The 16358-nt window shown below is 35.1% G+C and overlaps 1 protein-coding gene across 2 annotated transcripts; it reads right to left on the bottom strand.

The window, feature by feature from the left end:
* Nucleotides 1-11157: 11157 nt before the first annotated feature.
* Nucleotides 11158-15200, bottom strand: LOC133875783 (G-type lectin S-receptor-like serine/threonine-protein kinase SD1-13). 2 transcript variants are annotated; one of them, XM_062314019.1, is made up of 7 exons: nt 13834-15198; nt 13523-13672; nt 13279-13445; nt 12453-12663; nt 12111-12348; nt 11876-12023; nt 11158-11619 (listed from the first exon to the last, which is right to left on the bottom strand). In XM_062314019.1, the coding sequence occupies exons 1-7, from the start codon at nt 15014-15016 to the stop codon at nt 11308-11310; spliced, it is 2409 nt and encodes an 802-aa protein (XP_062170003.1). In that variant the 5' UTR covers nt 15017-15198; the 3' UTR covers nt 11158-11307. The 2 variants fall into 2 exon arrangements, with proteins under 2 accessions (XP_062170003.1, XP_062170005.1); XM_062314021.1 differs by lacking the exon at nt 11876-12023 and having other exon boundaries at nt 11478-11619; nt 13834-15200.
* Between the last annotated feature and the right edge of the window lie 1158 nt (nt 15201-16358).

A 16358-nucleotide genomic window follows, 5' to 3' on the forward strand; every position in this document is an offset into this window, starting at 1 on the left:
TCAGACATTATTGCATAATTAATTCTCCAACATGGAAAGGACTATACAAGGCAAGATCTGCAATATACTGCTCAAGAAATGAAGGTTTTTGGTACAGGGAAGATTCTGAAGACTTTACAGCTCAGAAAATGTGATTTTTCCTAGTGACCATCCGGGCGGCCAAAGGAAGCGTCCAGACGCCCACTAGTGTTCGAAGAACTGTCCGAACACCTCAGCAAACACCAACCACATAGAGCACCTATTCGCACAAATGTCTGGACAGCTCAGCGGACATCAACTCCTGCAACAAACTGAAGGTTGTGAACAGTGAAGACAACACGCAACCATCTAGACGCTAGGGCTACGTCGTTCGGACGCGCTACTGAAGACTTCTGAAGAAAAGTATGTTATTTGAAGTCAATTGCTGCTTAACATCCGGACGTCCACTTATCCTGTCCGAACGCCGCCTAGGGAAATCCGAGTTTGTCTGAAATTAGGTTTTCCATAGCCTATTTAAAGGGGCTCCTAGGTTATTGTTTTGTAAGAATTCGATACTAAATTCATTGTGCTAAGAAAGGGTGTATAGGCAGAGATTGTGAGATCAGTTAGCTCTCTTAGAATTTTATTTGTGTGATTTGATCAACCTATTGAAATCTAGTTTAGGGAGGAGCTCTAAGCTAAATGAGTCCATTGAAGACCCCTTCAGACAGGAGGTCTGGTTGGAAAGCTTTCACATATAAGTATGTGCAGAGTTAGAGGTACAACTACTGTATCAGGTTATGTGAGTATTACTGCCTTGTAACTAGCTTTGTCTTCTGAATAGTGAATTTCCTGGGTTTGGCTGCCCCGGAGTGATTTTTCTCTGGGATAAGAGTTTTCACTTCATCACCAAAATATCTGTCTTATTTACTTTTCCACATTTATATTTTGGTGAAATGTTGATCACACACACACACTTAAATTATGAGTCACTTTATATTTTTCACTTATATTAAAGGAAATTATACGAAATGGAAAAAGGTGGAAAACCCAATTCATTTAAAACCAGACCCACAAAAAATGAGCCAAAATATAGCAGAAATCAAATTGGGTTAATACCTAAAAAGGCTGAGGGGTGTTCTAGGTCAATCTGGTATGAGTCGAAACGACATCTTTCTCTGTCAAAACGGCAGACATGGTGTCCAGAAAAGATGGGTAACCATTGCTCCTCCTTTCTCTTCCTCTCCTAACATAATCATCGTGGATTTTATGCAAATACTTTGAAAATGAGAGGAGTGTGGACTGCCTGAAGCGCATTCCAAGGCATGTCTGGGTGCATTGGACTTGCATGAAGCATTCCTTATAGATTTTTTTTTTTTTAAAGAAATTGGGGGGGGTAGGGAATGGCCCCTACCAGCCCCTCTCCCTCTGTCATTGTATACAAGCACTCTACAACTTTTGGGGAGTACAGCATATATGTACACCTAAGCAAAAAACCATTTAAATCTTCATATGCAAACCAATCATAATGGTATACACATGCTTTGTTCCATTCAAACTCATAAGTATACCGAAACATCAAGCATAATATCTCATATAAAACATAACATATACCATCATCATATAAAACTATGCCATACATGCTATCTTGTACATTAATCTTTCACATTCCTTCTTTCTTATCACTCTGGGACTTGTCCCGATGGCTTCTAGGATATCCTTTTGTATACATACTCATCATCATGTGGGACTAGTTCCTGGGCAGTGAAAGCTTGCAACTCATTCCTTTCAATGACTTGTCCTCCATAACGTCATCATTAAGTTAACAACATCGAGGGCTTGCCCTTAGGGACTTGTCCATGTGTAATGCTGGGGATGCTTTAATTTCTTATGCGCTTTTCTCATTTTTGTTAATGCTCATGCTCATGCTTTATGCTATAAAACTATCATACTTTTGCTTTTATGTTTATGCATCGTTCAACAACATTTCACCTTCATAATTCATAAAACATACAATGAAATCCTTAACTCTTCTCAAAAGTCACAAAACATTTCTCAATTCTCAATTTCATAAAACATACTTTAAAGCTCATAAATTATCATAAAAACAATATCTCATCATATTTCAAAGTATTAAATGCAATCTCAAATCACATAACACAAAAATATTATATCGGCTTGAAGTTAAACATTTATAACATTCTTGCAATCTAATTTAAAACTACAAAACTTAGTATCTTTTCACAGTGAGTTAAATACTCACCTTTAATAGACCGTGTAGGAATCGCGACTCAAGTACTCATCATTGATCTAGTCACCCCATACTATACATTGGAGGACTAGTTTTAACTTCTAATCTCATGTCATGTGCCTGCAATTAATCAAATCGTTAGACTCAACTAAACTATTGAACCCTAAACTCCATTTCACACATAGCTACCCGCGAGTTCTCACATAACATTTCTCACTTTCCTAAAACTAACTAAGCATCGTTGCCCTTCTATATAAGCCTACAATGAAATACTTATTATAGGTACTCGCTTTACTCTAAGACACCTAAGGTTAATATATTCTTACACTTTATTTTAACTTGATTATTAGTTATATACCTAAGGAATTCAATATTGGAACTCCCAACTTATTGCTTCATCAAATTAAGTTAACAAGTAAGCTTGGTCTACTTAAGTTAACAGATATATATATATTCAACGCTTATTAAACTAAGCCTAATTCAATACACACTTATCTACTTTTATTGTACATGAATAAATCTATTCATTCTTTAATTACTTATCCAAATGGGTTCAAAGCCTATTTATGTATTTCTTTAATATTACTAATTTATATTTATTGACTTAAGGTTATTTTAGACTATTTACAATTCTACGACATTCTCATCTTAACCATTACATTTGATACTTTATCTTTATTAATTACTAACCACCCAAGTAGTTCAGACAATAGGACCTAAATGATTTAATGGGCTATGGTCTTAATTGTATTAAACTATAAACCCATGACATTTTCATTTTAAACTATCATATTCAACACTTTATTCTTTTATTATATAAATACTTGAGTAATTAGGCTATAGGGCCTTAATCTTGTTTACAACATTAATTTAATAACTCCTATTATATTATATTATAATTTCATTTTGTAACATATTCATTACTAAAGCTTGAGGCATATACAAAGATTTCTAAGCTATGTATTATACCTAGAATCGATTTGTTTTTAGTTCGTATCTCTTATGAATTCTATCTCAATATTAGTTACGTTTGTATTTCAATATCCAAATCGTTATCTATGTTTATTTGACTCACCCGTGTATCGATTCTTGTATTTCTTTTAGATCTAATTTATTCACTTATTACACTTCTAAGACAAACAAACCTTAACTCTTTTAACTTGAATATTATTAACAACCAAGTAAGCATTGGAATGATAATACCATGGACGTAATTAAAGCTAATCCAATAATTCTTAGTTAGGTTAGACTCTAATTCGATAATAAAACATATTTATTCACTTATTATCCATATTGAACCCCTATACTTATTTATTTACTTAGTGACATATTCTCATGACTTATAACATCAAAGCCAGCCAATTGACTCCCTTTAAATGACCATGAACATATAGCAAAAGAACCGAAAGATTCAATTCCAAAACCACATTCTTCTCACCAAAACATCTCTAATCAACCAACACACAAACAACCATTAACAATCTAACACAAATATCATACAGCCAAGAAAGACACAAAACCCAAATACTCATTCGGTCAAGCTTCCATGGAGACCAAACCAAAACTCCAACAACATACCCATAGAACTAAAATGGAAGCTAGTAAGCATAGACCCACTTGGCCATTCACTCAGGAAATCTTCCACAAACTCTTCAACCAGAACCGAAAATCGTCAAGAATCGATACATATTTCTACCCCTATTACCCATTCAAAATTGCAACTAAAACCCTTAAGGAATTCGGTCATCAATAACCGAAAATCATCTAAGTAGAAAACCCATATAAAAAATCCAAATCCAAGAGCTAAAGGGAAAGATGACTTTTACCTTTCTTGCTACCCATAGCCGAAACCCCCACTCTTATAGCTTAACTATCTTTTTTTTCTTCTTGGTCTGCATCTCTCTCTGTGTCGTGATCTCTTTGCATCTCGGTCTCTCTCTCTCTCGGGCTGGATCTTTCAACATCGTGTGTGTATGTGTGTGTGAGAGATGAAGAGGGGAAAGGGAGATGAGGGAAAGAAATGAGGTGGGCTGCGTTAGGACAGGGGGACGGGGGGCGTTGTGTGAACAGGGGAAGAGAGGAAGGGGAAAGAGAGGGGGAAGGGGCGTGTGTGTGCTAAGTGTGCGTGAGGTAGGAGTGGGCAAAACCCACCCAAACCCACACTACCCAACCTGTCCGCCCCGCCCTGCCCCGCAAAAGCCGGATTTTAGGTTTAAAATTGCAGATTTGGGTACAAAATCAAATTATCCGTGCAGGGCGAGGCAGGTCACAAGTATAAAATTTTTTAAATCCGCGGTACCCGCCCCGCCCCACACGTCTAACACTAAGACCTGAAAAAATCCTAAACTTCCTCTACCTAGTCAGTCGTCCCTGTGCCGCTCACCCCCTCAATATCCAACGATATATCATTTTCGTTCTCCTCTCACGGTCTCACCTTTTAGTGCTTTCACCCTCACGTCTTCATAGCTCTGAAACCTTCACTCTTGTGCATTGCAGTTACAAAATCGATTGAAGCCTTCGCGCTTGAGCTTCGCATCTATAGAGAGGTACGCTATTTCGTGGTTTGGCTTTTCATATAGAAATGGATCTACCTTCTTTGTACTTAGAGGTGCAAGAAGGTGCTAACAAAGAACCCCAAGTTCTAAGATTGATGTCTTGAGATGGGTTTGCAAATTGCAGGTATTTTCAGAGCCTTCACGGGTCTTCAAGTGAGAGAGACCCATGAAGTCTCTCCAAAAATCTGCAGAACCAAATATGAAATGGGTATTCTTCAATTCCTATTTTTTCTAGCTTTTATGCGTGAAACTTCTTCTCTTTTGTTGAAAATTCTTCTTCTATATGCTGTATATGAGTGTTGTGTATATTTGTTCTTACTGTTTTCTCAAGAAAGTTGTGTTTGTGTGAGTTTGTGTTGGTGGTGGTGGTGTAGTTGGGTAAGGGTAATTGCAGCTATAGCCGGTCAGGTAAAGGCTTCGGTGGTTACTGGTTAGTGTATGACAATGTTAATCCAACCATGATCAAAATACCCGCCCCGCCCAACCAGAGACTCGACGGATACTACACATTGTAGCGGGGCCACATATAGGGTTTTTACAACCCGCAGTGTGTGGGTCCGGGTTTCAAAATGGCCAATACCCGGCCCGTGCCCACCCTTAGCATGAGGAGAAGAAAGAAGAGAGAGAGAGAGAGGTGTGACATGGAAAAAAAAAAAAAAAAAACATGTAAACTCTGAAGGAGCATAACTTCACCTTTTTACTTTTTCTTTTACCAAAGCTAAGAGAAAAGATATCACCCTTAAACAACCACAATATAACACGTGGCACTGGATAAGATTCTCATGTTATTTTAAGGCTCCATCTTTTATAATTTACTGCTGTACCCTACTACATAATAATTGTAACATTTGTTAATTGATATTTAACCTCATATTTAATATAACTACATTTTACCCATATAATTAATTATTTATTACACTAAGACTTAATATTAGGATTTTATCATTATAATTTCATCACCTTACCTTAAACCCCTTTTATTCTAATTATATAAATATAATCACTTAAAATATAATATTAGTTTTATCTTAATTGATAAATATTTATTAATGCTAAACTCTTATTTATTTTATTGGGCGTTACAGCGGAGGCTATCCTTTTATGAGTAATGCTACATATCATTCTCTTGTTCACCTTTTGTTCCTTCAAAATTGATGTGACTCTTAAAATTACTATTAAATTTATAATACATTACTATTAAATTTTGATTTAATAAAAAATAAAAGAATGATATGTAACATTATTCTCTTTTTATAATAGGCTTTAAGGCATGATCAAACTTAGTTGGTCAGAATACTATATTTCGGTTGGTTGGTGAGAGGAGGCTGCTAACTCATTCCACTACCTTCTGGAGGGCGATGCACGTGGGTTTTGAAGATTAGGTTAAAAAGAGAAGTTGACGAAATCATCCATAGTCCATATCCTCAACCCATCCACATACACTAACATACATGCACCACTTGTCCACTGGTTTTCAAGGATTGGTCCCCCTAAGATCTGCACTGTTGGATGTTCCTCGAGATTGGCGGAGACTCTTATCTCAAGGCGCTGCATGGGGACCATATCCAGCGTACGTACATCTTATATATATATATATCTCGACCAGGCTGCAATTTCTCATTATCTTTCCTATGAAAAATGTTTAGCCTTTCACTGTCTAGCTTGATTTTCCACACGTCAAAGGGACAAAAAGTAAAGCCCGTGTTGTCTACGCTCTCCGGTCTCCAGACTCCAGATTGTTAGAGCAGCATTCCTAGTCAGCAGATTTACGCTTTTATTTTTCGGATAAAAATTCATACGATCTACACATAAAATTGACATGTGTCTCTTGACATGTAAGAATCACATATTATTTAAATAGCATGTACTTTTTACATACTTTTTTAATAGCATTAATAAAAAAAATATATGTTTGTTACATGTCTAAGAGATACGTAATTTTTTTTATATGTGATTTGTAAAAAGTAGTTTCATACATAGGGTTTTTTCTTGGATCATTACTGTTAAACAACTATTTTTCGTGGTAGTCAAGTGGATGGGCCTGAAAGTAATTTTCAAAGGAAATATCTTAAAGACCACGCTGTCACGCACAGCTTTCCCTCTCTCTCACTCTCTCTCTCCCTCTCTCCCTCTCAATGATCTACACACGCCGCCGCTCCGGCGGAGTGTTGGCCATTTCTCCACTGCCGACGTCCTGCTTTAGGTGTTTCTGCTGTTGTGTTGTGCATTCTTTTGTTTATCCAGTACAGACTGTCTTTGTATTGCTTAAATTTTACTGAAATTTTAATGACTAAATGCTAGATAGGCCCTCTTTTATTTTGAGAGTGTGCGTTATTGTAAAGAGAGGCTCCAATGTAATTCTTGTAAGGTTTGAGTTTTTGCTAAGGCAACTGTTTTTTAAGTCAGATCATTCTGGCTTAGAGTTGTAGGGGTCTTGTACCTCATTTTCATGATGTAAGCCTTTGGGATTTTTCAGCAATATATTGGGTAGCACATGCTACTTTGTTTCAAAAAAAAAAAAAAAAAAAAAAACATAAATTGATTGTTCTCACTTTACACCTTCTAGAACAAATTCTTATATTTTTTTTTTTTTTTTTATACCAAAAAAAAAAAAAAAAAAGATCTTCTAGAACACATGATATTTATCATCCAATCAGAATAAGAAACGTTGTCGCTTGAACCTCAAGTTCCACTGGAATAAAAACTAAACTAATAAATGAATTCACCATTTTTTAATAAAGCAATGTTATTTAGTAAATTTTTAAATGAATGTCATATAACCTAATAATGTGATAGTAAAAATTAGCCTTCAAATAAACACTTGTAAAAAAAAAAAAAAAAAAAAAAAAAAAAAAAAAAAAAAATTAATAGTTGATTTTTACAATTGACACATAATCTCAATTTATTAAATATCATTACTTTTTTTAATAATTCTATATACTACATTTTTATCCCATAACTATCTAATAATGATGATCTGACAATCTCAATCAATCATTGAATTGGTTAAAATTGAGACATAGATAATTGTGAGATAAAAATGTAGTTTGTAATTTTGTAATTTTTTACTCAATCATAACCTAAACAAAAATATTAATAAATAACTCAAACAGAAAATACTCCTAAAACTTGAAATAAATAAAAAAATAAAATACTAACAAAATGAGTTAGACGTGTAAACGAGAATGAATTTTTTATTAGTAATAAAATATATATATATATATATATATATATAAATTACTGCATAACAGTGTCACGTGACACGTACAATTGGCAGATGACATATCAAATGAGAGCTACGCGACCTTACTTGATTGATTTGATGTGACATACTGTTAATTAATTGGACAATAAGTTTACGAAGAGACTTATTTAAAATCAGTGAAAACTTAAAATCCTAGTTGCTGAAATTTAAAACTTATAAATTAAATTGAAATCACATAAAAACCTAAGGATAACCCTCCCCCCCCGGGAAAAACAAAGTTTAAAAAATCAATATAAGGCGAGTTTCTGAAGTTGCAGCTGAGTTTCTGATGGCACACCAATGCCGCATAGCCACATAGGTCTACAAGGCCGCCACAACCTAATCCTAAATATATGACCATTGAAGCTACAGATGTGGAGGAAGAATTAAAGAAGGAATCTATGATCCAAAGAAGTTGCTAAGAAGTTATCATGGCTGCTACAAAAGTCGTAGTCCTAGTCAAAGTCCAAATAATAATTGGATTCAAAGTTTGTCTTTCTATTTTAGTACTGTTGTTGTCAAGTCCTTTTAGGTGTTATATAAGTCTAGGGTCTTCCTATTACGTTTGGTTAGAATTAGCAAACGGCTCATGTTTTGGGTTCAGATCAATCCGTTAAGGGTCAATTCTGTACGACTTGTTTAACTAAAAGTGTTAGACTCTTTAACCTTAACACGACCCACTTAAATAACCGGTTGACACGATACGACCCATTTATTTGATGAGCCGTGTTGTGTTGAGTTGACCCAACCCGACCCATTTGACCCATTATATAATAAAATCTATAAAAATAAAAACACAAATATAAACTAAAGAAAAAAAAAAAAAAAGACATTGTTTGAATAATCATATTACTCCACAACTAAAAGTATGAAATGTTGAGTTGTTTTATTATTTACTTTCTCTTTTTTTTTTTAAAATCATGTTTTATTATTTACTTGTTTGGGTTCAACTTCAAATTCGAAAATTTGAAAATTTGAAAAAAAAAACAAAAAAACTCCGGCTAATTTTTTTTAGTCTTTGCCTTTTCAGTTTATGTTGTAATTCAATAAAAGAAAAAGAATTGATTTGTCTTTTGTAAGATTTTTTTAGTTTAGACTTTAAAGTGAGAGAAAGAAAGATAACATTGGTGAAGTACAAACCACGTAATGCTTGGTTGAGTTTTTTGTTGAAAAGAAACCAAGTCCGAACTTTCCATTAGCAGATTTAATGTAGTCCAAGGTGGTTAGTGATTGGCCTGGTCGGATAGTGTGGTGGTAGCAACATTGGTGAAGTGTAAACCGAGGCAGAATAAAAGCAGCAGGGAAGCAGTAAGAGTGGAAATTCTACGGCTCATATTTGTACCATTTTGCACACACAAGTATGGTGTTCTTGGATCCTATTGGCACACTTTCATGCACTTTTACTTTCTCTCTCTTTCTGCAAATTCTTCATAACCATTTTAAAGCAAAACAACAACGAATCACCCCTAAATTAATCCATCAACTTTCTTAATACTAAGATCTTAATTAATCTAAACAAGAATCATCCCCAAAATCGGCCAAAGCCAACTGAAAATGCCCAAAAAGAATTACAACGGTAATTGCCCGCCACAATCATTAACAAAATCACAACCGAAATTTCTCAACCCAAACACCCCTTTGCCATACATACCCAACCGAAAATTATACTTCCAAATAGGTCTTCCAAAACTGAAATCAATTAAATAGAATCACCCACAACCGAAAACCCAAAATAACCTCATAACTAATTCACATCAAAACCCACAAATTTCTTCTTAATCAGCCATCACAACCAAAATCACAAATAAGAGTAACCCAACATAAATTCTCAACAGAAAATACAATTAGTAGAACCGAAAACAAAACCCACACATTTTATCAATCACCCATAGCCACCAAACCCCAAAATCAAAGCCCCAATAAGTGGAAAATAGATGGAAAAAAAGTTTGATCTCACTGTTAACCACTTTGGTAACGACGTTAGTTTTAGGGTTAAAAACCTAACACCAGTAAAGTCCAAAGAGTAGGGAAAGAAGATCATTTGTAATAGAATCATCAATACTATTAGTATGTAGATTACATTTTAGGGTTAAATACTTTTTTGTCTCCATATAATTTAACAATTTTATTTTTTTTCACCTACAGTTTCATTTTATATTATAATGATACTTCGTTTATGATTAAAAATTGATATGGAATTGCCTAAAGGCTTCTTAACAAGTTTAACAAAAAAATACATAAGCTTTTATGCAATTCCATCCTATTAGTTTAACGATTTCAAGTTTAAAAGTTAGGTGGAATTTGTATTTTTTTCCTTAAGAAGCCTTTTAAGCAATTCCACCTACAGTAAAATCATTTCGTATTTACTGCCTCTTAAGAAAATTTGAGATGGATTGCCTAAATTAAGGCTTCTTCTGTTGTAGTATTTACCTTCTTTTTTTTTTCTTTTTTTTTAACTTGTTGCTAATTTTTAATCCCTTTCGTTTGGCATTCCATTTCTCATTTTAATCCTATATTTTTGGCTGTAAAGTTAAAACTTGAGAATGAAGATAAAACAATACCAGAATCTAAAACAATCAATCGCCATGGATACGTGCACTCTAGAGAAGCAATGGAACATCTTTCTAAGAAAACATTGTATTAGTATGTGTGGAGTCCCATGATAAATGTGTATTAGGTCAAATTGGACTATATAAGTGATTGCAATTAACCCTAATTGTGATTAGTCTTTTTGGATATGAAGTCGTTAGTTTGTCCAATATCACAACACTTTTTCTGCAGACTACTCACAAAAAGTTCTCAAATATCATTGCAAATGTACTAGAATAATCACAATACATTTATCAAAATAAAGTTGTTACTCTTAACACAAAATTGACTTGTCACTAGGGACAGAAAGAAGATTTGTCATCAGGAGGCCAAATCATAAATAAGGGGTAAAAACTTATTTTGATAGAGTAATACTAAGCTTCACACGCCTATTTATTACAACAATTTCATATCGACTGACATGACGTATTTTAAGTGACTTTACATGTTAGCCACTTAAAAAAAAAAAACAAAAAGAAAGTCATGTTTATCTTTAGCCCCCTCGTTTCGTCCATGCTTGTCAACGCATAAAAGATGTACCGTAAACATTTAATGATACATATTAAAAACTATAATTCCACATTATATGGCAAAAGATCCAAATATTCAATACACAATTGAATAATGCTATAGACCATAGGCAAAAAGATTGAATGTTTTCTAACAATTTACTTGGGGAATAGGAACACTTACGGCTAGACTTGCAAATGTTACCGGCCTTCCATAATTGAAATTGTTGCACCGCTCACAGAATAGATTTCTATCATGCTGCTATTAATTGGGTTTGCCTTCAACATACTTCTCATATTTAAGAAAGCAGGTTCCTTGGGATAAGGTAGAACTCCACTTTCATTGTTAAGCATGGCGACAATGTCAGACATGGTAGGTCTATCATCTGCACTTTCTTGAAGACATAGGAGAGCTATGTTAACATATCTCAATACCATCTGCGTAGAGGATATATCATCAAGTAGTGGATCCACCAAGTATGATCCCCTATCACTTGTCCATAATTCCCATGCCTTAAAATCCCAAAAAAAGAAAAAGGAAAATTGGAGGATGTTAGAATGATAGTTAATGATTAAATACATAATTTTCTATTAGTTTAAGCTTTTCAGACCAGTAGTCGTTTTATACTCTACCTAGTGTACTAAAATTTCAAAAATAGAGGATTAATTTTGTTTTAATAACAATCAATACACATTTGTTCAACTACTCATAGCTATGAATCAAAGTGTTTTCAATTTCTACAACAAAAGATGCAAATAAGATACTCACATATCCAATAAGATGGAAACAGTCAGTTTGATAAAAACCAGTATTCTTCCTGCCACTCACAATCTCTAACAATATGACGCCAAAACTAAAAATATCGGATTTGATTGAAAAGAGGCCTTCCAAAGCATATTCAGGGGACATATAACCACTGTGCACATCATCAAGTTTAAAATATTAGTAATTGCATGTTTTATGTTGATTTTTATAATTCAGAAGTTCCCTTTATATTACTTACTAAGTGCCGACAATCCTATTTGTATTTGCTTGTGACTCATTTCCGCCAAATATTCTTGCCATTCCGAAATCTGATATCTTGGGATTCATATTGATGTCCAACAAGATATTGCTAGGCTTTAAGTCCCTATGAATAATCCTTAGTCTGGAATATTGATGAAGATAAAGAAGTCCTTGAGCAATTCCTTCAATGACTCCAACACGAGTCCTCCAACCTAATATCTTGCGCTTCTCATCATCTGCTTTACATTTATGATTAGATTGACAATTAGGACTATAAAAATCAAACATGACAAAGGGAAGAATTCCATATATATATATCAAAATGTGAGATATTACAAACCAAAAAGGAAGAGATCCAAGCTTTTATTGGGCATATACTCATAAACTAGTATCTTTTCATCTCGTTCAATGCAGCAACCCAAAAGTCTAACAAGATTCTTGTGTTGGAGCTTGGCTATGAGCATTGCTTCATTTTTTAGCTCCTCCCAACCTTGCCTAGATCTTTTTGAAAGCCTTTTTACAGCTACCCCGTCCCCTTTGAGTAAGATTCCCTGAAATTTTTTGTTGTGAAAAATACAGGAAAAAAATAAAATAGTAAGCTACATTAATAAGAAATCCATTACCAATGATAAAGGCTAAACCTTTTAACTCTAAAACAAGCAACCTATTTTAAGAAACAAGAATCAAATGAAAACATTTTGTTGTTGTAGAACCTCTGGTCCTTGAGCCAAGATTAGAGACCAACATTCTGGATTTAGACATAGAAAAATCAATGCATTGACACTTTAGGAGTATTTAGTGAGATCATAATGTATCATATTGAGACACTACTCAACCTAAAAGCTTAATCATATCTATTTGGACACGACTATGCTATATTAACCACTCAAACTTGTGATATCTTTTGAAAGCGGGTCTCAATCTTTTTATACTCACACGTATGTGTATACTCAACATTAACTATTGACTGGTTGACAAACTTATATTAAGTATCCAATTACATATAAGACTAGCACATACCAAGCAAAATTTTATCACAATAAAACTTTATCTGAATTGGTATACTGAGTGGCTTCACAGGATACACATCAACAGACGTGCCCTTTTGTGCTTGTTAACTTGCATTCTATATCCAAAGCATTGCGTTTAGGGACAATGAACCATACCTTGTAAACAGGTCCAAAACCACCCTCACCGAGCTTATTTGCATATGAGAAATTATCAGTTGCAGCAGAAACACTTGCGAAACTGAATAAGGGCATTTGGACTTCTCCATGCTCCGAATTATTAGCCTTTAGGGTCATGCCCAAATCTAACAGTAACAAATCCTCCCCTAAATGATGAACAACACATGTTTAAGGATATAAATTTAGATTGCTAAAATAACATAGTGAACTATTCTTTACTCACCCTTCCTTCTCAGCTTTCTCCTCACATAATAAATACAAAGGCCCAATGTAACAACCACTGCGATGGATGCAGTCGGAAAGACAATTTTCCATATATCCTTCAAATTCTTAAATCCTGTATCTGTTACAGTTGCATTCGTTGAGTTTGTGTCTGCAAAAGGAAATCAGATAAATAAATAATATACACATTGATATACAGATTGGCAATGCCTAGAGGTAACTCTTCAAAAATATTTCAGTCACAGAACTTGTTAATTAGAGGAAGAAAACAGCAGAACAGCAATAATAGTCATCAAAATAACTAATAAAAACCTTTGAGAATCAAGTCCGGACGAGCAAGTTTCAGATAGAAGTCTTGTTTATATGTATTATCTTCTGAGAATTGTTTCATATTTAACAGAGGACCTTCCCATACCAGGCAGCGATGCTCTTGATCATAAGCATAACCGGTACAATCGCAGTTTATCAAGCAAGCTGATTCGCACTCTGAAGCGTTGCCAACGTACTGCAACGGCTGGGGATTACTGGGCAAAAAAACTTTAGAAATGGGAAGAAACCCAGGTTTCTGAACAACATCGCTGCACGGAAAATCTGTTTTTCTCTTACATCCTAGAGTAGTATTGGGTTTGAATGCTGGCAAACAGTCGCATGGCTCAGCGGCTGTCTCACTGCATATGCTGAACTCACCGCAGAAAGCATAAGCCCCACACTTTAATGATCCGGACAAACTTGAAGATTGGAAACTGTTTGACGATATTGTCTGCAGTCGAAGCTCCCCTTTTACACTCAACGACACTCTTTTAAAATCAGAAGGATAATTATTACTAGTAGTGTAAGAAATGTAGTCCCCATAAATGTCGAACATATCAGCTAGCTGACCAATGAGTGGAGTAGTCCAGTATGGTTCAGACCCCTTCATTACGATTAGTTCTTTCCGAGAACCCAGATGCAGAGAGAAAAGACCAGGATCAGGGTCTTCATTGCTTTTCCATGATGTTAATGACCATCCTGTCTTATTATCTTTAATCATCATTCCGGGCAAAAGAGTATCTGTAGGATGGTCAAAGCTCTGCCACAAAATACCTAAGGCCGTGTTGTTCAGTATAAGATTACCTGTATCTAATAGCCTGGCATAGGTATTGTTGCCACCTGAAGCGACGTTAGTGATCAGAAGGTACTGCAACAATCTGCCATCGCATATTGCAAGATTCCCATCCGCGTTGAAGGTAAGAACGGCAGAGGAGTTTGGGAATGGCTGCTCCCTGTTTGCAACCCAAACTACGTTGCGGTCAGAAGCATTAGAGAACCGTATTCCCACGTGATACTTTATCGAGTTTTTTTGAGAAAAGAAACCCAGTTTGTACCTTCCGTTGGCAGATTGAATGTAGTCCGATGTGGTCAGTGATTGTCCTGGTCGGATAGTATCAGTGACGGTAGCATTGGTGAACTGCAAACCAAGGCAGAACAAAAACAGCAGGGAAATTCTACTGCTCATATTTGTATCTGGCAGCACAGACTGCTCAATTTGCTTAAGTATGGTGTTCTTTTTGGGTGTATATATAGAGTTCGACCAGGCTGCAATTTCTCATGAGCTTTCCTATGAAAAATGTGTAGCTTTCCACTTTCTCGTTTGATTTTCCACCCGTCAATTGGAGAAAATTATTAATTTCCACTTTCTAAAAAGTTAGACCCGTGTTGTCTCCGCTCTCCATGCCAATCCAAACTGTTAGAGCGTTCCTAGTCAGCAGATTTACGCTTACATTTCATGCATCGGTCTATCCTTGAATCATTACTGTTAAACTTCTATTTCCCATGTGATCAGATTTACGACTTGAATAATCAAGTCTTATTCAAGTTGTTTTTTTTTTTTTAGGTAGTCTTATCGTAACGTCGAAATAAAACACTAAATTAATATGTATTCTTTTGTTCTGAAGCGAGCTTTGAGCCCTCCGAGGGCTATGGGTCTACTTCGGGTCTTCAACAGCCAAAGGCGACGAAGACGGTCGAGTTGGGTGGCGGATTGTCTGCTCTGACCAGATGAGTTTTCTTTTCTTCCCGAAGACGCCGGTCCTTGTTTGATGGTCGTTGATCAACCTGGTTCAGAGGGACATGCAAATCTCTCAGGGCCGGTTTCTTCTGATCTAGCATTTGCCTCTGGGTCTCCAAGTGTGGCATCGCCGGTGATCTCTTCCCTTTTGTTATGTGCGCCTAGATTCCTAAGATGAAGAAGACGAATCAGAGAGTTGGAAGTGAAGCCGTGAGTCTAACAAGACAAGAGACCTTGATACCTAGTAATTCTATTAGTACATTAAATGTCTATATATTAAGTGTCCATTAAAAATTAAGGTGGCTTTTAAAATCACCATTCGATCAAAATCATCATTCGATTAATCACACGTCTAATGGTTATTTTAAAAATCATTTCATTTTTTTATGGACACATTATGAACACTTAATGTACTAATAAAATTACTCCTTGATACCGGGGCTCAAGGAGACTCATGCAATGGAAACTACGTGGCTTCCATTCAATTTTCCAGAAAAGTTCAATCATTAAGGAAGTGTGCACCAGATTTGAAGGGCTATTAGTAATATTATTGCAAGTTGTGGTTTATTTGTATTAGATAACAAAAAAATTTTTTTCTTCTTTATTAAAAAAATACTCAAAATACCCCCACAATAGATTCTCTTAGTTTTTCCTATATAAATTAAATATTTTTTTACTCTTATTTTATTCTTTTTTTTTCTCTTTCCTACTTTTTTTTTTATTCAATTTTTTCTTCTCTCCTCTCTTGTCTTCTCTGTCCTCTCTCTTTCAAAACCCATCACCCAACTGC

Source organism: Alnus glutinosa, chromosome 8, assembly GCF_958979055.1.
Source record: "Alnus glutinosa chromosome 8, dhAlnGlut1.1, whole genome shotgun sequence".
NCBI lineage: Eukaryota > Viridiplantae > Streptophyta > Magnoliopsida > Fagales > Betulaceae > Alnus > Alnus glutinosa.

Bases quoted from the DNA above. Each gene is read 5' to 3' on its own strand.
- LOC133875783 (XM_062314019.1), bottom strand. From the start codon at position 15,016: ATGAGCAGTAGAATTTCCCTGCTGTTTTTGTTCTGCCTTGGTTTGCAG. The intron at 12,349-12,452 runs GTTTGTAATATC...AATGTAAAGCAG, and splicing joins CTTGGATCTCTTCCTTTTTG to ATGATGAGAAGCGCAAGATA. The intron at 12,024-12,110 runs GTAAGTAATATA...TGATGTGCACAG, and splicing joins AATAGGATTGTCGGCACTTA to TGGTTATATGTCCCCTGAAT.